The 23736-nt window shown below is 37.8% G+C and overlaps 2 protein-coding genes across 2 annotated transcripts in view; one reads left to right on the top strand and one right to left on the bottom strand.

Annotated features, from left to right (window-relative positions):
- Pex10 (peroxin 10) overlaps positions 1 to 23736 on the bottom strand; it is a 151776-nt gene that overhangs the window by 69393 nt on the left and 58647 nt on the right. The gene's annotated exons all lie outside the window — the stretch shown is intronic.
- On the top strand, positions 772 to 9389 carry LOC137253528 (E3 ubiquitin-protein ligase RNF10). Its single transcript, XM_067790629.1, has 5 exons — positions 772 to 1476; positions 1543 to 2092; positions 7078 to 8195; positions 8265 to 8419; positions 8482 to 9389. Exons 1-5 carry the CDS (start codon positions 1392 to 1394, stop codon positions 8974 to 8976), a joined length of 2403 nt encoding a protein of 800 aa, XP_067646730.1. The 5' UTR covers positions 772 to 1391; the 3' UTR covers positions 8977 to 9389.

Here is a 23736-nt window from a genome sequence, read left to right as displayed (position 1 = left end):
TTATCTTAGTGATCTGATTTTTAGGGCAAAACAACAACAGTAAGTTAAAATTTTTTGTAACAATATTTAGAAATCCGTTGTTTTAGCGGAGTTTTTACATAAATAAGGTGTAATACGACAGTTTTGTTATTCTTGATGCAGGAATAACAAAAACATTTTTCGATAGTCTTCAGTAGCGCTGCACAGGCGAAAATCCTTGTTAGATGTGACGTGAATACAAATTGTTTGTTTTAACAAAGACCTGTTTAAATTTTTTTTGGAACAAATTAAACATATATATAATGGAAGCATTAACAATAGAACGTAATAGTTCAACACGGCCCTACTTATGGAAGCCAACACCAAAGATACCCAAATGATGAATATCTGAATATATTCACCAAATGGTTTATGTGAAAAAAGTACTAAAACTACCATATTTTACTCCTGAAAAATGGAAAAAACAACACTTTCGGGGACAACATTGGTGAAAAATTTTCAGATAGCCGAATGACAGAACAAAGAAGAATTTAGAGCGAGACAATTGACGGCTTACTTCACCTGGTTGTTCCACCATGGTTTACTATATAGTTTGGCAGCTTAAGTAGAGGGTAGAGGTTATGTTGCGAATAGAGTGGAAGGCAGTGGACTAGGCAGTCGAATGTCATATAATGAAGAAATGGTGTTCGTAGATTTTTCAAAGTTAAAAAAAAAATGATAAAAGCTTTAATATAAATAAAACTATTGTTTTAATAACAACAAAAACGCCATATATATTCTGTATACATAAATTTGTAAGGATTATCTCACTTTAAAATTTGAATTAAATAATCTACAGTTTTTTTTTTTGAAACTGAGTCGAGAACTGTGCGTGTGAATGTGCGAATTTTCACCGATCTGCTGTTAGTTGCGCTACTTGGTAAAATTTACAATGATAATTTCCGTCATTCGTTCTGGAATTGGGAAAAAGTATTTCGAGATTTTGGTCATTTTCAAGAAGCTGGTATTTTAGGAAGTTTAAATTTTCCCGTTCAATCTTTCATCTAATTAAAGTTAATATATTAATGTGCTAAGACTTTTGTGTGCTGGGAAAAGCCACAAACGTTTATTGAAATCGCAGAATAAATTCGTCAACGTCAGCCGTTGCTGTACTAGGAACTCGGCTACGAGTTTTTCATCTCATTTTCGCAAGCAAAAATACTTCGTGCATTAAACTTCTACACGACGTAAATTTTCGTGTTTTTATAGTTAAAATCATGGCACAATAAAAATGTCTCGAATTAATAATAAAGTGCACAAAACTCCATTTGGAGAAAACATCTGTAGCAGTTCGCTGTCGAGGAGGAGAAGCTTCGTTTTTCAATTTCGCTCAGCTTCGTGCTGTGCCTCAGCTATTTTCGGTTTAAATAAAAATGGAGAACAAGAAACAAAACAATTTTACGGGCTCATCAAGGGCATGTCAACCTTCTGAACTATCCGTACGCAAGCCAGTTTCAGGTAAAATTTAAAATAATTATTTTATTGCGTATGATAATATAATTCTTAAATATGTCTGCGTCATAGATTTACAAGCCAATAAGCCTTGTCCACGTAATTCAAGACGACGCGAACAACCATCCACAACTCGTAACGATCCTCAACGCAACTCAAAGCAGTATCCTAGCGTTAAAGCACGTCCCAATGTTGATAAGCGGCCACCCCAACGCGGCGGCGGTGGTGGCGGTAGCGGTGGCAACAACTTTGATAACAGCTATGCAGTTGACATTGACGAAGATGGCATTGCATGCGAGTTTGACGGTGTTTCTTCTTCCGGCGCCGGATTAGCCACTGTTGGTGAGCCGGCTGTCACCGGTGCTTTGACCAAAAAAAAGTTTCGGCAACATATTCAATATGGCCAGAATTCCATATATGCTCCAGGCAGCAAGAAGCAGAATTTGAATCATTTGCTCAATTTTCATTATGCTCCGCGTGATACTGACAATGCTTTTCGTTTTAACGTTTTCGGTCGTAAAGGAGGTAGCGGTGCAACTGGAGGAGCTACTCAGCGTTATGGAGCTAATGGCGGCGCAAGCAAACGTCAGCGTTATAATAAAGAGCAGTTCTTACAAGCAAAGTATGTTTCTTGGTAGATTCGATTGCCTGGACCGGCAGAGGTTACTTATTATTTTAGCACATCCAATCAAGTCAGAGATTGAAAAACTAGGTGCTACGTAAATATTTGTCAATCAAAGTGTTTATCGCGTTTTATAAGTTTAAAGCAATGATGAACGAAAAATACTAGTAATATTGTGGGGCGAAGCACTGCTACAACAACAACAGCTAGTATTGTGAAAAAAGCGTCGGGCGTTCGATATACGAAAAATATGGCACAAATGGCCCACTCCTTTTTCACAATAATACTAGTATTTTTCCTTCATCATTGTTTAAAACTTATTTTGAAAATTATTTTTAACTTTTTATTTCGATATATTATTTAAAAGCGTGTTTTTTAGTTTTTTTAAACTATTTTTTTTCTGGATGCAGTCTTGTAGCCCAATCAATTCTAGTCTAGCAAATTAAAAATTTTTAGAGCAGCCTTCGACAGTTCGAAACGGAGCTGCCTATATGCCACTATATCTGAATTTGGTTTTCCCACACAACTTATGCGGCGTGCAAAATGACTTCTCGAATTTCGGAAGTTTTTTGAAAACCTTTTGGATAGTTTCAGTTACAAAATTCATAGACGTTTTTCTTCAAGTATCGAAATTAAAAAATTTATGAACGAAATTTGACAAAAATTGCAGCTGCTTTTTTCTGTTCGCTGCTGTTGTTGTTGTTGTTGTTGTTGTTGTTGTAGCAATGCTCGCCCCACCTAATAGCCGCGACCGATCACAAATTGTCATCAATATCCTCTAACGGGAGTCCAAGGAAACTTGCCGTTTCAACACGGGTGGACCATAAGGAAAGGGGTGTTAGAGGCGTTGGTTCCACATTACAATTAAAGAGATGGTTGGTGTCATGTGGGGACACATTGCAAGCAGGGCATACATTTTGTATGTCGGGGTTGATTCTTGATAGGTAAGAGTTTAACCTGTTACAGTATCCAGAACGAAGTTGAGCAAGAGTGACACGCGTTTCCCTGGGGAGTATGCGTTCCTCTTCTGCGAGTTCTGGATATTTTTCTTCAAGTACTGGAATCACCGGGCAATTCCCGACATAAAGGTCCGACGCCTGTCTATGGAGTTCACCAAGGACCTGCTTGTGTTTTTCCGCTTCATACGGCTGGGTTCTCAGGTGCCGTATTTCCTCAAAATGCTTACGGAGATGACTCCTTAGGCCCCTAGATGGGATGCCCAGGTTTCTGGGTATTCAACAGAAACTGTTTGGTCAGCATCTCATTTCTCTCCCTGATGGGGAGTATTCTCGCCTCATTATGCAGATGGTGTTCTGGGGACATAAGAAGACAGCCCGTGGCGATTCTGAGAGCAGTATTTTGGAAGCCTGTAGTTTCTTCCAGTGGGTGGTTTTTAGGCTTGGCGACCATATGGGTGACGCGTAGCACGTAATCGGCTGGCTAATTGCTTTGTATGTGGTCAAGAGCGTTTCTTTATCTTTTCCCCAGGTACTGCCAGCAAGGGATTTTAGGATTTTATTACGGCTCTGAATTCTTGGAACAATTGCGGTTGCGTGCGCACCAAATTGTAGATCCTGATCAAACGTCACACCCAAGATTTTGGGGTGTAGACAGTCGGTAGCGTAGTGCCATCGACGTGGATGTCCAATATGGTCGACATTTGGGGCGTCCATGTTGTAAATAAGGTCGCGGAAGATTTAGTCGGTGACAATGCCAGGTTTCGCGAGGCGAAAAAACTGGAGAGATCAGAGAGATAGCCGTTTATTTTATTGCATAGCTCATCGATCTTTGGGCCTGGGTCTGTGGCCATTATTGTGCAGTCATCGGCGTAGGAAACAATTGTGACTCCTTCCGGTGGTGAAGGTAGCTTAGATATGTAGAAATTAAACAAAAGCGGGGATAGGACACCACCCTGTGGCACCCCTTGTTTAATTCTCCTTTGTTTTGATGTTTCGTTTCTGAATTGCACCGATGCCTGCCGACCACCCAGATAATTTGCGGTCCACCTTTTAAGACATGGGGGAAGGGTAGACCTTTCCAGGTCTTGCAGTAACGAGCCATGGTTGACCGTATCAAAAGCTTTTGATAGGTCTAACGCTACGAGTACTGTTCTATGGTGGGGATATTGATTCAAACCGCAATTTACCTGGGTGCCAATGACATTTAGCGCGGAGGTAGTGCTATGGAGTTTTCTGAAGCCATGCTGATGAGGGGCTAGCTGCAAATGTGCTTGAAAATAAGGGAGCAAAATGGCATCAAGCGTCTTTGCCACTGGCGATAGGAGAGATATCGGACGATATGACTCACCTACGTTAGCTGGTTTCCCAGGCTTTAGTAGCGGGACCACCTTGGCCATTTTCCATTTCTCGGGTATGACAAAGGTGGAAAGAGACAGGTTGAAGACATGCGCTAAATATTTGAAACCCTCTTTCCCTAGGTTTTTAAGCATCGGCAAGGCTATGCCGTCTGGGCCCACTGCTTTGGATGGTTTAGCGCGACCAATGGCGTCCTCAACCTCTCTAGCGGTGATGGTAATTGGTGACGCGCTGAGTTTGTGTTTATGTGCGTGTCTATTGGCTCTCCGTCTATCTTTGTCGACCGTAGGATGCATTATATATTGTCGGCAGAAAGCGCTCGCGCATTTTTTCGTATCCGACAGCACCTTATCGCCAAAGGCGATGGAAACTTTGTCTTTGTGCTTAGTCGGATTCGATAGGGACTTTACGGTGGACCAAAGTTTACCTACACCGGTAGAGAGGTTACAACCTCTTAGGTGCTCTTCCCATTTCGCCCGCTTGTGTTCGTCCACAAGCAATCTGATGCGTTGGTTTATATCCCTTATTTGGGGGTCGCCTGGATCAAGCTGTCTTATAAGGTCGCGTTCCCTCGCTAAGCTCGCGGCCTCTGCCGGGAAGTGGGGCCGGATTTCGGGAATTCTCCCGGCGGGAATGAAATGTGCCGAGGCGGATTCAATGACCTTACGGAAGGCACGCTCCCCTTGGCGGGCATCAGTCGGGATAGGGAGGGCAGCAAAGCTGCTGTCTGTTGCAGATTTATATTCTTCCCACTTTCCTTTTTTGAAGTTTATGAAAGTGCGTTTTTCGGTGACGATGAAGTCGGCGGTACGCTCGAACGAAATAAGTATGGGCAGGTGGTCGGATGCCAATGCTACCATCGGCTGCCAGTTGACGCAGTTTACGAGTTCTGCGCTCACGATTGAGATATCTGGCGAGCTATGACAGCTTCCTACCATACGTGTGAGGGCGTCTCCGTTTATTGTGCAGAACGTCGTTTCGTCTATTTGATCCGCCAACATCTCACCCCTACTGTCCGCCCGCAAGTTTGAATGCCATAGGTCGTGATGGGCATTGAAATCGCCTAAGATAATGCGATTGTTGCCAGTGAGTAAGGCCTCGATATTAGGGCGGTATCCACTGGGGCAACAGGTGACAGGAGGGATGTAGATGTTGATGATTTCTTGATTTGCATCGCCTGACCGGACAGATAGGCCTTGACGTTCTAAGACATTGTCACTGCGGTCGATGCCAGGATCAAATATATGATATTGCACAGAGTGGTGTATAATAAACGCGAGGCCGCCTCCATTTCCGCTCTCGCGGTCTTTCCTGTGGACATTATAACCAGAGCAGGTCTGCAATGCAGATCTTGCTGTGAGTTTAACCTCTTGAATCGCAGCAATGCGGATGTTTTGCCGCTTCATGAAATCGACTATCTCCGTAATCTTCCCAGTTAGTCCATTACAGTTGAACTGCAGAATTCTGAAGTGCATGAGGGGTGACGCCGCCACTCTAGGGGTAAGTGAGGGGTGACTACGCCTAGGTTGTGGAAGGCCAGGATGCAATTGCTGTTGTGGCCTTGGGACTGGGCGCCCTTGGGCAAGCATTGGGGTACCCGGATGATTTGGGTTTGCGACCCTGGCAACATGGCGCGATGAAACCCGTCGAGGGGTTGCCGTCGCGGAGACCAGAACATCTAGGAAAGTGGCACCACCCAAGGCAGGAGCTGCATTGAGCGGATGTCGCAAACCTATATATTCTGTGCTGGCAGACGGTGCAAACGGAGGCAGGGACTAAGAGTCTGTTTCCCAGACCTGCACGATTGCTGCCAGGAAAGGGGGGGGGGGGGGGGGGGGAGAAGAAGACGGGGGCAGGGGCTGATGCTCAGCGTTGCTACCAGCTCTACTACGAAGGTAGTAGTTATGAGTGGTATCAGCTGTTTGAGTTGTTGGCGCCGTGGGGCGCGAGCAGCAGCGGGTACTTGTTGTGGCTTGCTGAGCAGCGAAGCTGCTGGAAGGTAGTGGGGATACGCTTAGGCGTAGACTACGGGACGCCCTTGGGCGTGAGCAGCAAGGAGCCACAAAATATTTATAAAAGTTACGTGGACGTCGGGTTTTGGGATCAAGCCCAGAACAACCTGTCCTATGCAACCATCCCTTGCACGAGACACACTGAACAGAGTATGACCGTCCTAAAAAGATTCTTTTCTGGCAAATGCAGCAAAACCATTTCTCAGGACCGGGGTCAGGAGACGGACCCGGATTGGGTTCGATACCTTCCCGGAGTAAGAGAATATGTAGCAGTCCTGCTGCAAGGAGCTGCTGGGAGGATGACAATTTGTGGGAGGAACGAAACAAATTAAATGGGGTCACACTGAAATGACAGTCCTTGGTCGGGAAAAATCCCGAGTCGCTCCGGTACATAGAACCGACTGCCTTGGGAAGCGTCTGTTCGCTGCTGTTAATAGTTGGTTCACAAGCAGGTTCAAAATTTAGTTTAGTTTCGTTTGAATGTAAAATATGAACCCATAACCCCATCATTTTAATGGCATGTAATGTTGTAGTTTTCAAGAGAAGATCGGGCTAATACAAAATCCAAGCAATATATCTAGTGTTTGAAAAACAAATCTGGAACGTTCATACCCGCTTTATATTATAAATATTATTAACGCTATTCTTTTAATTTTAGTTTCCAATTCGTCGTTAATTCGGGTGTAAAGCTAAACATGTATGCTTCACCTGACACTTTAATAGATTGGCATCTCATTGACCAAATAAATATTCAAACTGAAGAAGAACCCCAATGCCCGATTTGCCTCTATCCACCGATAGCAGCTAAATTGACACGTTGTGGCCATGCATATTGCTGGCCATGTATTCTACACTATTTAGCTCTAAGCGATAAAACTTGGCGTAAGTGCCCCATATGCTATGAAGCAATTCATATAGCTGATTTAAAAAGTACTACAATTGTACAGCAACGCCAATTCAACGTTGATGATGAAATTACGTTTCAATTAATGCGGCGCAAAAAGGGCTGCATGATGATAGAAAAATACCAACCTAACCACAATTTAAATAACGACAAGTATCCATTACTGTCGGCAAGTAATGAATGTAAACGCTTTTCAAAAATTTTGATTGCAAAAAGAAATGATATTTTACAAATTATCGAACGCGAACATAATGAATTAATTGCTGGTCATGATCCGAACAGCCCAGAGTATGTATTTATAGAGCAAGCATTAGATTTGTTAAAAGAACGACGTGAAAAAATTGAAGATAGGCCAGAAGATAGAGATGAAGATGACGCCGGTTTTAAAACGAGCGAAAATGAATATTTTACGAATGACTATAAAGAAAATCCTCAGGAAAAAGACATAGAGAACGGTTTTGAAATTGATAAATTTGTACATGCACCACTTGACTTTGAAGGCGAAACAAGTACAGATAGCGGGGTAATCAGCATTGAGGATTCGCATATATATAGCGCAAGCAATTTTATCGAAGAAGGACATGAAAAGGATAACACAAAATATTATTATTTCTATCAATCCGTGGATGGGCAAAATATTTATTTACATCCTTTGAATATTAAAATGTTACAAGCTTGTTATAGCACCTTAGATCGTGCACCGCTATTAATAAGCGCGCATGTTTTACAAAAGGAGTATCATTCAATGGATGAAGAACGTCGTCGTAAATTTACATGCTTAGGACATTTGCCATTAACATGTCAGTTTGCTGTTATTGAAGTCGATTTACAGCCTCCATTCGTTTCTGACGAAATATTGCGTCTATTTAAAGGTTCGAAATAATAGTAGACAGCATATTAAATGCGTACAATAATAGTGCAATTTTTTTTTATTCATACAGGAGATATACAAATGCGCAAAAAGGAGCGCCAGCGTCGAGAACGTGAGGAGCAACGTCGTGAAAAGAAAATAAACGAGATTAATGATCGGCAAATGGGTAAATTAATAGCTAATACAGCCAATTTGAATTTAACTTCCGCTCAAGAATTTCCAATTGTAAGCAAAACTTTAATCTACACATGTGTGTGTTTTTAACAAAAAATCTATTTAATTTTTAGTGTGGTTTTGAAGAAGCACTTCCAATCGTTGGTATTGCTGCCCATATACTCAGCAACAACAGCAGCAAGCCACAGGCAATACCAAAATCCAAACGTCAAGCAACATATTCAACTGTGGCTGTAGTTGGTGAATCCCCTAAAGCTGAAACATATTGGCCAACGCTATCTTCGCCAAGCGGAAATAACAGTAATATGTATCAAGAATTATCTTCGTGGGGTAGGAATATTTCTACACCGAAACCAGACACTTTGAATAGCACAAATCGCATGGCAAACTCTGATCGCTTTAGTGAGTGTGAATCGATTGATGATTCTTTAGCTGATATTACGCCAATGCATACTGACTTGAGCGATGTACTTGCTATGGCCATGTCACAAAAGAAGCAAAAATCTACAGCTATGAACGCTGGTCAAGCAGCTGGTGGAAAAAGGAATAAAAAGGCTAAAAAATTAGTGCCTCTATTCTCAACGGGCATAAATTACAGTGGTAAATAATTTGACCAGGTTTAAAAATAAATATAAAAAACCGCTTAAATGACTTAAATGCAAAATATAATCAGGTATATCTTACCTTTTACAGTTTCTTTCCGTAATTGTAATTCTGAAAAAACAACGTAGATATGTATAACGTATTGGGTTTATAAAAATACGTATGTTTTTTGTTTCGTTTATTTGGTTATAACAATGAATTATCATGAATTATAAATATGAGCCGGCTTGAATTAAATTAGATTTATTTGGCAAAAAAATGTGTAATGGTAAAACATGTTTTATTTTTTAAAATGTAAATGTAATCGGCGTGTGTATTTGTTGAATTCAAAATTCCGAGTCACTCTCCAGAATATTACAGCTCTTTGTAATATAATCAAATGATACCAGTAATTTCAATAAACAATGCAATAAAGCTACGTGAAAACAGTTTTTAACATTTCTGAAATTAAGTAAGGAGAGACAAATTTGATTCGTTTTTTGTGTTGATTTTCTGACAGTGCGGTTAATTGATGTATGTATATTGGAACGATCTTCCGTCATCCCTTCATTCGAACGTAAATCGATATTGATGATGGCTGGAGGCGAATTTGCCGGAATGACAGGAACCAAACCTCAAAATCTGCAAAGCGGATCGAAGAGGGAAATATATGTAAGTACTGGAAAGCTATATCCCTCAAAAGCTGTAATACAGGAAGAGGAAGGTAATAATGGCTTGAGAAGCAAAGACAAGTGTTAATAAGCTAAAGGGAGCGAAGCAGTCCCTGACTGTGGCAATAATAGATTGCAGCGTCCCCAATGGGCAGATGTCAACCGAAAGGTGGAGATCCATAGAAGGGGAGCTGATCAGTATTATGATCAAAAGGATGCATGATGAACCAAACAGCCCGCAACCAGCCTTCGAATGGTTGGCACAGTGTGGTTAAACTGATGACCTGCACCAGTAAGGCGACTTTAGAATGGCTGCAGAGAGTTGTTCCAGACCTTCAAAAACAAGAAGGCGCAAGTTTGAAGGTGGTGGTTAGAGCACTTATCCCCACGGTACCAAAGGCCAAGGTTTGGATCCACCGAGTGATGAAGGCGGAAGTCACGCTTAGCATGCTGCAGCGGCAGAACCCGAACATACCAACACGGGATTGGGGGGTACTCCACCTGTGGAGGGCGGCCAGTACTACATCCTCCAAACTAATCAGGAATCGGAGGATCTGTTGCACTCAAAGCTTAGGAAAATGTCCAGGGACGCAGGTAGTATATTTATGCGCCTTAAAAAGAGGAGTCCTCAGGACAATAACCCCAATACGCTAAAAGCCGAGGAGGTGGAAAAGGATCTCGATAACCTGAAAGTAGCGGCAAATGATGGGGGCAAAGGCGCAGTGGCAGAGGTGCACGAGCAAATCAATGGTGCTGAAAACCTTAAAAAATATCTTGGAGTTATACTAGATAGTAAGTTGTCGTGGAAAGTCCATTTGGAAGAGAGAGCGAAGAAAGCCTCCTATGCATGCAAGAGGATGCTAGGATGCACGTGGGGCCTATCGCCCGAACTCTCTCATTAGGTATTTACGGCAATTGTGAAACCCTTACTTTACTATGGGGTTCTTGTTTGGTGGACAGCCACACAAAAAAGTACGTATACCAAAAAAACTTGAGAGAGTATGCAGAGTAACAATGATTAGCATAAGGGAGCCTCAAAAACTACCCCACCAGCAGCGCTTCCCAAGGCAGTCGGTTCTATGTACCGGAACGACTCGGATTTTTCCCGACCAAGGACTGCAATTTCAGTGTAACCCCATTTAATTTGTTGTGTCCCTCCCACAAATTTTTACTCCTCCCAGAAGTTCCTTGCAGCATGACTGCGCCATACTATCCTGCTCCGGGAAGGTATCGATCCCAATCCGGGTCCGTCTCCTGACTAGAGATATACGCCGCCGCCGAATGTCAAAAATATCGGCGCGGTACTATATTTTCTACTCATTTAAGACTGTCTAGGCCATTTATTGTTCATGTAGAAAATTGGTCCGATATAGTCGAAATGGGTATCAACGGATGCGCACCACTGCCAGTTATAAGAATCCAATTGCGAAACTTAACTCTTTCTAACCGTTTAAAAGTTATTTAAAATAAGTAAGGAAGGCTAAGTTCGGGTGTAACCGAACATTACATACTCAGTTGAGAGCTATGGAGATAAAATATGGGAAAACCACCATGTAGGAAAATGAACCTAGGGTAACCCTGGAATGTGTTTGTATGACATGTGTATCAAATGGAAGGTATTAAAGAGTATTTAAAGAGGGAGTGGGCCATAGTTCTATAGATGGACGCCATTTAGGGATATCGCCATAAAGGTGGAGCAGGGCTGACTCTAGAATTTGTTTGTACGATATGGGTATCAAATGAAAGGTGTTAATGAGTATTTTAAAAGGGCGTGGGCTTTAGTTCTATATGCGGACGCCTTTTCGAGATATCGCCATAAAGGTGGACCAGGGGTGACTCTAGAATGCGTTTGTACAATATGGGTATCAAACGAAAGGTGTTAATGAGTATTTTAAAAGGGAGTGGGCCTTAGTTCTATAGGTGGACGCCTTTTCGAGATATCGCCATAAAGGTGGACCAGGGGTGACTCTAGAATGCGTTTGTACAATACGGGTATCAAACGAAAGGTGCTAATGAGTATTTTAAAAGGGAGTGGGCCTTAGTTCTATAGGTGGACGCCTTTTCGACATATCGCCATAAAGGTGGACCAGGGGTGACTCTAGAATTTTTTGTAAGATATGGGTATCAAATGGAAGGTGTTAATGAGTATTTTAAAAGGGCGTAGGCCTTAGTTCTATAGGTGGACGCCTTTTTGGGATATCGCCTTAAAGGTGGACCAGGGGTGACTCTAGAATTGTTTGTGCTAGTGAGTATTTTAAAAGGGAGTGGGCCTTAGTTCTATAGGTGGACGCCTTTTCGAGATATCGTCATAAAGGTGGACCAGGGGTGACTCTAGAATGCGTTTGTACAATATGGTTATCAAATGAAAGGTGTTAATGAGTATTTTAAAAGGGAGTGGGCCTTAGTTCTATGGGTGGACGCCTTTTCGAGTATCGCCATAAAGGTTGACCAGGGGTGACTCTAGAATGCGTTTGTACAATATGGATATCAAACGAAAGGTATTAATGAGTATTTTAAAAGGTAGTGGGCCTTAGTTCTATAGGTGGACGCCTTTTCGAGATATCGTTATAAAGGTGGACCAGGGTTGACTCTAAAATGCGTTTGTACGATAGGGGTATGAAATGAATGGTGTTAATGAGTATTTTAAAAGGGAGTGGGATTTAGTTCTATATGTGGACGCTTTTTCTAGATATCGCCATATAGGTGGACCAGGGGTGACTCTAGAATGTGTTTGTACGTTATGGGTATCAAAATAAAGGTATTAATGAGGGTTTTAAAAGGGAGTGCCCCTTAGTTGTATATGTAAAGGCGTTTTCGAGATATCGACCAAAATGTGGACCAGGGTGACCCAGAACATCATCTGTCGCGTACCGCTAATTTATTTATATATGTAATACCACGAAAAGTATTCCTGCCAAGATTTCAAGGGCTTTTGATTTCGCCTTACAGAACTTTTTCATTTTCTTCGACTTAATATGGTAGGTGTCACACCTATTTTACAAAGTTTTTTCTAAAGTTATTTTTGCGTCAATAAACCAATCAAATTACCATGGTTCATCCCTTATTTCGTATTTGGTATAGAATTATGGCATTTTTTTAATTTTTCGTAATTTTCGATTTCGAAAAAGTGGGCGCGGTTATAGTCGGATTTCGTCCATTTTTTGTACCAAGATAAAGTGAGCTCAGATAAGTACGTGGACTAAGTTTAGTAAAGATATATCGGTTTTTGCTCAAGTTATCTTGTTAACGGCCGAGGGGAAGGACAGACGGTAGACTGTGTATAAAAATTGGGCGTGGTTTCAAACGATTTCGCCCATTTTCACAGAAAATAGTTACCGTCATAGAATCTATGCCGCTACCAAATTTCAGAAGGATTGGTAAATTTTTGTTCGACTTATGGCATTAAAAGTATTCTAGACAAACTAAATGAAAAAGGGCGGAGCCACGCCCATTTTGAAATTTTCTGTTATTTTTGTATTTTGTTTCACCATATCATTAGTGGAGTTGAACGTTGACATAATTTACGTATATACAGTAAAGATATTCAATTTTTTGTTAAAATTTTACTTTAAAAAAAAAAAATTTTTAAAAGTGGGCTGTTCTTCATCCGATTTTTCTAATTTTTATTTAGCACATATATAGTAAAAGTAGCAACGTTCCTGCCAAATTTCATCATGTAGATGACTGCCAAATTACAGCTTGCAAAACTTTGAAATTACCTTCTTTTAAAAGTGGGCGGTGCCACGCCCATTGTCCAAATTTTACTAATTTTCTATTCTGCGTCATAAGGTCAACCCACCTACCAAGTTTCATCGCTTTATCCATCCTTGGCAATGAATTATCGCATTTTTTCAGTGTAAGGATAAAATCCCCCAATTTAACTTTTTAATAATCATCTGGCAACATCTCAACATTGTTGCTCACAATAATATTTAATTGTGAATGTTACACATAAAATGAATATAACATAACACATTATGGCATGACCCATTGTAATATAGTATGTAAGAAAGAATAAGATATATGTGGGGTGAAACATGAAAAACGACATGCAAGAGTGACATCGGCATTTTTCATGTTTCACCGCCATCACATTACAATTTTGGACACGCATAAAGACACGCAGTTTTAAACAGTCGGAAAAATATTTAATAAAACAAATATTGTAATTTACAAAAAAGTAAAGTGTTGAGTTTTAATGTACTGGAAAGTTTACCGCAGGCGTCCGCCAAGATAAGGCAAATTTAATCATCGTATACACAATGGCAACGATATGGAGGCGGCGCCCTCCACGGATAGAATTCCTCCCAGAGCAATGGGCATACGATCGAGGGTGAGTTTGATAGTGCGGCTAGCGAAGCCGTACAGCACATGGCGACCGTGAGGCTGGAGCCTCGTCCATTTTATTTTAACATCGGAACGAGCCGGACGTCTAGTAAGTGGTGAGTGAGAATTTTTTTTTCAAGTGGACAGAAGGCAAAAGTGTGTGTGTGGTGCGATAAACGTGCAAAATTAAAAATACAATTTTCTAATAAATTTCAATACTTAAATTGCTAATTAAAATTCTAACCTACGGAGTAATTTTCTACATAAATTCAACTAAATTTCTTCTAAATAAATTTCCAATAAACTACAACACAATTTTCTAATTAAAATTCAACCTAAAATTTTCTAAAATAAAATTTCGTTAATCTACGATATATTTTTCTAAATGAAATTCAACTAATTTTCAACACATAATTTTCCAAATACATTTTTAATAAACTACCGTGCAATTTCCTAATTAAAACTCAATAAAACCTCAATATGCAATTTTCTAAAATAAAACTCTACTAAAGTACGATATAATTTCCTACATAATTTTCTATCTAAATTGTACTAAACTACGATATAATTTCTTAAAATAAAATATAACAAACCTAAAATATGTTCTTCTAGTACAAATTTAAACAATTCTACGATTCAATTTTACAAATCATATTTAAAACCGACAATACAAATTTTCTACATTAAATTAATTAACCGCAAAAACAATTCTACTAATCAAATTCAACAAAACTAAAATACAATTTAATAAATAAAATCTAACGGAAAACTTTATAAATTCCATAAATTTCCATAACGGCACTCGCACCACGCCACGCATAACGGCGAAGGTAACGGCACCCAGAAGCATACAAAATTCTCCACCACCAACTATAAGCATAAAACAACAATATCGAAGACACATACATCGAAGACAACACTAGCAGCAACACCAGCAGCGATTCAGGTCTGCCAGCGCAGCAGCAGCAGTAACAAAAATAAGTATACATATGTATATGTATTAAACATTCTTTTGCCTACGGGTACTTTTCTTTAAAATTATATATGTATGTATATTAAAAATTAAAATTTCATATTAAATATCTCCGTATTCCAACTAAATTAACTTCTCATTCAATATAAATTTTGGATTTTTTTTTGACAATACATAAGTGGTTTTCGGAAAAACCAATCAATTTTTCGGTGCATGCGGTGGTTCCGCTAAAAACCAAATTTTTTTTTTTATTACATGCGGTGGTTCCGCTAAAAACCAAATTGAGATTTTTTTGAATAAAGCGGTGCGTCCGTGAGTACATTTTAAGATTTTTACCTATTCATATACATAATTTTGAGCCATTTTAAAATCAATTACTTTCATAGATCTTTCATAAAAATTCACTGCAGTTTCAATTAAGTTCCTCTACTAAATTGTTAAATATTTCTTTACTTTTTTTCTCTTCGCTCTTTTTCCTCAACAATTTAACTTAGAATATAAATTCAACATTCAAGCAAGTGCTTTAGTAATTTCATATGTACAACCTTAGAAGTGGTAGACAAGTGGAAAAAACTTCAGATTCAGAATCCGATTCAGACAAATCAGGCTCAAGCTACGAAAGTTTAGCCTCATCTTCGACCGAAAAAGTCACAAACCAGGAAAATAGATTATCTTTATCAACAGATTTTCCAGGCTTCGAAAATTCTTCCATTAAAAATTCAACTTCTAATTTAGCTCCAAATCTTAACGATTCAAATAGTGAAATTTTAACTTCTTCTACTTTAAAACAAAATCCTAACGACCCAAATAGTGCAAACTTAGTTAATCCTTCTTCCAACGAAAACCCAGATCTTAACGATCCAATTAGTACAAACGTGGCCTCATCTTCTGCTAATTCAGCTCCAGATCTTAACGATCAAATCATGGCAACTCCAGAGGAAAAGAGAATTTTTATTAACACATGTGCTAATTCTATTAGAGAAAACTACAGTGGTGATCCACTAGCACTTGATTCTTTTATAGACAAAATTGAATTACTCGAACAATTCGCTACTGCAGATTTAACCAATACTTTTATAGCGTTCTTGAAATCAAAATTAGAGGGTAAAGCTCGTGAAGCAATACCAACACAAGTAGCTTCAGTCAATGAAATTAAAACAGCTCTACGTAATAGGATCAAACCAGACAACTCGAAAGTTGTAGCAGGGAGAATTGCAGCGTTGCACGTTAGCGGTAATAATTATACAGATTTTGCCAAAAAAGTAGAAGATTTAGCTGACTCACTTGAGCGGTCTCTTATTATTGAAGGGATCACTCAAACGAAAGCTCATGAAATGGCAGTCGAACAAACTGTTAACGTGTGTCGTCTAAATGCAAAATCCAATTTAGTAAAAACCATTTTAGCCTCAACGGCATTTACTGATCCGAAAGACGTAGTAGCAAAATTAATTGTAGAACAAAACAACGAAGTAACTGAGCGTCAGGTTTTAGCTTTTCGATCACGTGGTAACAGTACATTTAGAAATTCACGTGGTAGTTATCGAAGTTTTTACCCAAACCGCGGCTATACTGGTTACAGAAATAATAACAGTTCATTTTCACACCACAGTAATTATAACGGTAATAATAATCAAAGATACAGGAATTATCACGGAAATAGATATCAAAATAATAATGCGCGTCCAAATACCAACTCTAATCCAAACAATAGTAACAATAGAAACAACAATTCGAGACCAGCCAATGGTAGAGGTCGAAACGCAAACAAAAATTTTGTTCTTTCCTAGTAGACACTCAAGCCGACATTTCCTTAATAAAAATATCATGTCTAGACAGAAATATTCCCTTAAATACGAACGACATTATTAACATTACCGGTGTCACTTCTAATTCAGTTTCTACTTTAGGTAAAATTACCGCAAATTTAAATTTTTCAAACTTTTCTATTAAACATACTTTACACGTAGTAAATGAAGACTTTAATATTCCATCCGATGGCATACTGGGTAAAGATTTTCTGAAAATTAACAAATGCATTATTAATTATGAAAGAAATAGTATTTCCTTTTGGGTAGGTAATGAAAAAGTCGCGATACCAATCCTACACGGAACAGAAAGCGACAGTTGTATCATTCCACCAAGATGCGAAATATTCAGACTTTTTGATTTAGGAAATTCACCCGAGCCACTTTTCGTGGACTCGCAGGAAATCGAAAAAGGTGTTTTCACAGCTAGGTGTATTGTTAATTCCAGTAACCCAATTATCAAAGTTATAAATACAACGGATGATATAAAGTGTGTCAAAAGAAAAAGTATTCAGACAGAAAAACTTTCAAACTACAATGTTTATACAATTAACAATACAGAAACAGAAGACAAACGTACGAAAAAACTAACTTCGATTTTAAAAAATCAAATACCTCAACATGCTCATAGTAAATTAATTGACCTTTGCATAGATTATGCCGACATTTTCGCTCTTGACACGGACAAGATGACTTTAAATAACTTTTACGAGCAAAAACTAAGATTGACAGACAACGATCCGGTATATGTTAAAAACTATAGATTGCCATATTCTCAACGCGAAGAAATAAATCGCCAAGTAAATAAATTATTAGACAACGATTTGATTGAACCTAGTTATTCGAATTACAATAGTCCTTTGATTGTAGTCCCAAAGAAAGATACAAATGGTCAAAAAGCATATCGTATGTGCGTAGATTTTCGCGCAGTAAACAAAAAACTCATTGCTGATAAATTTCCACTAGCTAGAGTTGACGATATTTTAGACAATCTCGGTAGAGCAAAATATTTTTCCACATTAGATCTTTTTTCAGGATTTCATCAAATCCCCTTGCATCCTGACTCTCGTGACATTACGTCATTCAGCACTGATCGTGGCGCATTTAGATGGAAAGTGCTTCCATTCGGCTTAAATATAGCACCAAACTCATTTTCGCGAATGATGACCATAGCTTTTTCGGGTATACCACCCAATGTCGCATTCTTATACGTCGACGATATTATCGTCATAGGGTGTAGCGAAGCACACCACATTAAAAATCTTTCAAAAGTTTTCAATACTTGTAGATCTTTCAATCTCAAACTTAACCCAAATAAATGCAACTTTTTACGACCAGAAGTTACATTTTTAGGTCATAAATGCTCAGCCAAAGGTTTGTTGCCAGACGACTCTAAGATAAACGCAATTAAAAAATATACAAAACCGACTGACAAAGACGCGGTACGACGATTCGTCGCGTTTGCAAACTATTACAGACGGTTTATACCTAATTTTGCGTCTCTGGCAGCGCCTTTAAATCGATTAAGCAGGAAAAGAATTGAATTTGTATGGGATGTAGAGTGCGAAAGAGCATTTTTATCTTTGAAAGCAGCGTTACTTTCACCAAAATTACTTCAATATCCAGATTTTACTAAACAATTCATTATTACAGTTGATGCTTCCACAACTGGATGTGGCGCTATTTTAAGTCAAGAACAGCAAGGTAGTGATTTACCAATTTGTTTCGCTTCTAAAGCATTTAATAAAGCAGAACAGAAAAAACCTATTATAGAATTAGAGCTTTTAGCTATTTACTTTGCAATCAAGCAATTTCGACCATATGTGTATGGTACCCATTTTATTGTAAAATCAGACCATAGACCTCTAGTATACTTATTCAACATGAAAGACCCATCTTCAAAACTTTCAAGAATAAGACTGGAACTATCTGAATATAACTTTACTATTGTATATATAAAAGGTAAATCAAACGTTTGTGCTGATGCACTATCGCGTATAACAATCGATGAGATTAAAGAAGCTAATAAACAAATTTTGGCAGTACAGACAAGAGCCATGACAAAAAAGGCAAACGACAAACATTTACACAGAAAAACAGACAAAACCGACGAAAAGCAACTTACTTTACATGTCTACGACAAATTTTCATATAATTTTTCGAAAAAAGTCCCACGAATAAGATCTGCAATTACGTACGATAAAAATAATAAAACAACAAATTTAAGAATTTTTGCGCATATTAAACATAAGAAACTCGAGTTACTTAGTTTTGAGCTTGTTAACGAAATAATGACTTTAGAGAAATTATTTTCGAGGCTTGAATCAGAAGCCGGCAAACACAAAATTAAGCAGATTGAATGGCCTAAAAACGATATTATGTTCGAACATTATACAATTACGAATTTCAAAAATATTGGAAATAAAATTTTAAAATCATTAGAGATTATACTGACAGATCCAGTGGAGACAGTAACAGACGAAGATACAAAATTAAAACTTATGAAAATTTACCATAATGATCCCATTTCCGGTGGACATTGCGGAATGAAAAGACTTTACGCAAAATTGCGAACAAAATTTTATTGGAAGAATATGACTCGCGATATATCGAAATATATCAAAAATTGTAAGGATTGTCTGTTAAACAAGGTTAAACCTAAAACAAAAGAAAAACTTGTTTTAACACCAACTCCTTGTAAACCATTTGATATACTAGTAATTGACACAATAGGACCCTTACCTGAGTCCAAATATGGTAACAAGTTCGCACTTACCATGATTTGCGACATGACTAAATATCTGGTAACAGTCGCTGTACCGGACAAATCGGCAAAAACAATCGCTTCAGCTATTTTTGAAGGATTCATTTTAACTTACGGCACAATGAATGCCATAAAATCAGATTTGGGTACTGAATTTAAAAACGAATTATTTGAAGAATTAACAAAGCTTTTAAACATTAACCATAATTTTTCAACTGCATACCATCATGAAACTGTTGGCACGATTGAACGTAATCATAGAGTTTTTAATGAATACTTACGTGCATATTTAAAGGATACTTTTTCTGATTGGGATGTTTATTTAAAATATTTTACCTTCCTACACAACACTACGAGTAGCACAGTTTTCGACAATCAATTTTCGCCTTACGAGTTAGTTTTTGGAAAAAAGGCAACTTTGCCTAATGAATTAACAAAAGAAAAAATTGACCCGATCTATAACGTCGAAAACTATGCCAAAGAAGTTAAGTTTAGGATGCAGAAAACGCACAAAATGGCACAAAACCTAATTAACAAAAATAAATTACAAAGTAAAAATTTGTACGATAAAACGGCACGACCTTTAATTGTAAAAATCGGAGATAGAGTGCTTTTACAAAAAGAACCACATCATAAACACGAAAAAATTTATCAAGGTCCGTTCATCATAACCAACATTAACGAACCCAACGTAACTATTTTCGATGAAGTCAAAAACAAAGAAAAAGTGGTACATAAAAACCGACTTAGTAAAGTAAATTAATATTACCTTAATAGTCTCACTAAACTTTAAATTTGATTAAAAAACAAATCCAAAATTTACTTACTATCATTTAAGCAGCCACGAAGGCGTAAAAATTGTTAAAACAAAAAAAAAAAAAACAAAAAAAAAAGAAGCACAAATTTTGTAAAATGGTCCGTAAAAAAAAAAAAAAAAAAAAAAATACATATTTAGTATCTAATACAAAATATAAAACTTTAAATTAAATATGTAAAACACAAATATTTACAAAAAAAAAAGAGAAACATTCAACATATTTTGTCATAAATTAAAAAAAAAAAAAAAAAAAAAAAAATTTATTAATATTTATACCTTTCATTTAAGTTACAATGAACTATAAAATTTAACTAAAATCTAACTACTCGATGTATAAAATCTTTTTTCAATTATTAATAAAAATGGTTCCGAACCAACGAAAAAAAAAGGGAAGGTACACCCTAATATAAATATAAATATATATTCGTTTGTTCGCAACAATTTTTATAAGTTATGGCCAAAGAAGAATGTGACAAAATTGATCACTTTGTCAATTCTTCTTTTCCCCAAAAAGGGTGATGTAAGGATAAAATCCCCCAATTTAACTTTTTAATAATCATCTGGCAACATCTCAACATTGTTGCTCACAATAATATTTAATTGTGAATGTTACACATAAAATGAATATAACATAACACATTATGGCATGACCCATTGTAATATAGTATGTAAGAAAGAATAAGATATATGTGGGGTGAAACATGAAAAACGACATGCAAGAGTGACATCGGCATTTTTCATGTTTCACCGCCATCACATTACAATTTTGGACACGCATAAAGACACGCAGTTTTAAACAGTCGGAAAAATATTTAATAAAACAAATATTGTAATTTACAAAAAAGTAAAGTGTTGAGTTTTAATGTACTGGAAAGTTTACCGCAGGCGTCCGCCAAGATAAGGCAAATTTAATCATCGTATACACAATGGCAACGATATGGAGGCGGCGCCCTCCAGGGATAGAATTCCTCCCAGAGCAATGGGCATACGATCGAGGGTGAGTTTGATAGTGCGGCTAGCGAAGCCGTACAGCACATCAGTTTTTCGAAATTTTCGATATCGCAAAAGTGGGTGTGGTTATAGTCCGATATCGTTCATTTTAAATAGCGATCTGAGATGAGTGCCCAGGAACCTACATACCAAATTTCATCAAGATACCTCAAAATTTACTCAAGTTATCGTGTTAACGGACAGACGGACGGACGGACAAATTTTTTTCGATACTGATGATTTTGATATATGGAAGTCTATATCTATCTCGATTCCTTTATACCTGTACAACCAACCGTTATGCAATCAAAGTTAATATACTCTGTGAGCTCTGCTCAACTGAGTATAAAAACAGCCGCTTTCCATGCCGGCTTATCACGGATTTTGCATCACAAAATTCACCAAGTTATTACAACAAAACACTAAAAGAAAAGTTTATATTAAAAATGTAAATGCTCACTTTGTATAATTTTGAAAAGTATTTCTTTAGAGCATTAATGAGCTCAGACAAACTCAAGCGGTTGTCTATTATAATTCCTAGGTATTCGAAATTCTCACCAACTTCAACCCTGAAGCAGCTCTCACTATAGGTTCTATTACAATCAAAAGATCTCATCGCGTCACTTTGAGTGCACGCTATATGGTGAATGTTAAAACGAGAGCACACTGCGGAGTGAAATATGACATCATAACTTGGTTGTTCTTTGAGAACATGACTGAAATACATAAGTCTAGTCTTACTACTTACAATCAGTTTATGTGAAGCGAACCAGGTTCGTAACAAATGTATATCATGGTTAATGTCGCATATTAATTCAAAGTAATTCGGTATACTGTACGCAATTGCAAGATCGTCTGCAAAAGCGATGGAAGCTTAAATATTGAATTAATATAGCCAAGAACTGAGCCTTGGGCAACGCCCAGATTAACAAGCTGTAAGCTACTGAAGCTACATTCTACTTCAACTTTGTGTTCTACCCGATAGATACGATTTAAGCCACTTATGCATAACACCGCGGAGTCCTGCACTATATAGTTTATCCAATAGTACACCCCTATCGACCATATAAAAAGCTTTTGTTATGTACACAAAGAGACCAGCGCAACTTCTTTTCTCATCCAAAGCTTTGTAGACGTTGGTGCAAAAATCCAGCAGAGCGTCTTCTGTTGATAGGTCAGAACGAAAGCTAAACTGCATGGAGCTAAAAAAGCTCGCTTTATTTAGAAAATTAACAATTCTGGTTTTAACAGCCTTTTCAAAAACTTTAGATATGGCCGAGAGCAGTGAAATAGGTCTGCAATTATTAACATCTTTTTTATCCCATTTTTTCATATTGAAATTTTCATATTCATAGTATTCATATTGTAAATAAACGTAATTAAAATATATTAAAATTGAAGGTCTTTACCTACGGACCTAACACAAATAAAATGGCTCAAGTCGAATGTTTTCAAATTGTCCTTAAGTTGTTAAAAAAGCAAGTTACCGGAAAAAGTACAGATTTTCACAAAAAATTCTATATTCCGATAGGCTAAAATAATTAGCGAAATCGGTGATGCAAAATCCTTTAGTAGGTTCCAGGGGTCTTAAACGCTCCTTTGAAATGATTCCCACCTCAAACTTAAGGTTAAGATATATGTACGTATGAGAAGGGTATAAAAAATCACTTAGCCTTATATTCAAACTTCTGTTTATTTGCGAAACTTTAAAATATCGTCTGAAATGTTAAATTTTATTTTAACACTTCATCATTCAACACCCAAGTCTCCCGGTTTGACATTTCCTAAAGTTGGCGGCCATATGCCAACTAGTCACTTGGAGTGAATCACATTGATTCTAGCCTATCAACCAAGTTTAAATATCACCTACACGTTACGGCTCCTGTTACATATGTCAATACGTAGGTATATATTGTAAAGAATTTTGGATAATTCCGCTTATTTGAAACCTTCTGCTAACGTTCGAATCGCTGAACTGTCGAATAAGTAACTCCAATATTCTGTATTGCAAAGTGTTCTTTATTAACCTACTTTGGGAGTAGTACAATTATACTTCACTTCGCAACTAATAGCGTGTTTAAATCAAACTGGTTACTGATTCCTCAGCTTGCGCTGCTTTTATGCTCTCGGTTTTCTGGTTCACCAACAGTTCGAGGACATTTGTATCTCATGCTTGGTTACCAGCTATATACATGTATATTTGTAGTTGATGCTTTTCTGATAGCCATATACATGTGTGTGTGTGAGTAAATACTTCGGCTGATGACTACGTCTGTGTGTGTGAGATATCTCTTCGTTGCCTTCTACATAAGTGTAGCTGCTTGCTGTGTTTTGTTGTTGCGATTATTTACTAACAGCCTAGTGATGTCAACATTCGCCACAATATATTTACCAGGTGGGGCTTTGTCCTTCGCAAGAACACTCAAAGTGGTGAAGCAAA

This window comes from Eurosta solidaginis, chromosome 5 (genome assembly GCF_040869045.1).
Source record: "Eurosta solidaginis isolate ZX-2024a chromosome 5, ASM4086904v1, whole genome shotgun sequence".
In the NCBI taxonomy this organism is placed as follows: domain Eukaryota; kingdom Metazoa; phylum Arthropoda; class Insecta; order Diptera; family Tephritidae; genus Eurosta; species Eurosta solidaginis.
This window is presented reverse-complemented; position numbering and strand designations above follow the sequence as displayed.

Coding starts and splice junctions, on each gene's coding strand:
- LOC137253528 (XM_067790629.1), top strand. CDS start 1,392: ATGGAGAACAAGAAACAAAACAATTTTACGGGCTCATCAAGGGCATGT. Junction 2,093..7,077: donor GAGCAGTTCTTACAAGCAAA/GTATGTTTCTTG, acceptor TTTTAATTTTAG/TTTCCAATTCGTCGTTAATT. Junction 8,196..8,264: donor AATATTGCGTCTATTTAAAG/GTTCGAAATAAT, acceptor TTATTCATACAG/GAGATATACAAATGCGCAAA.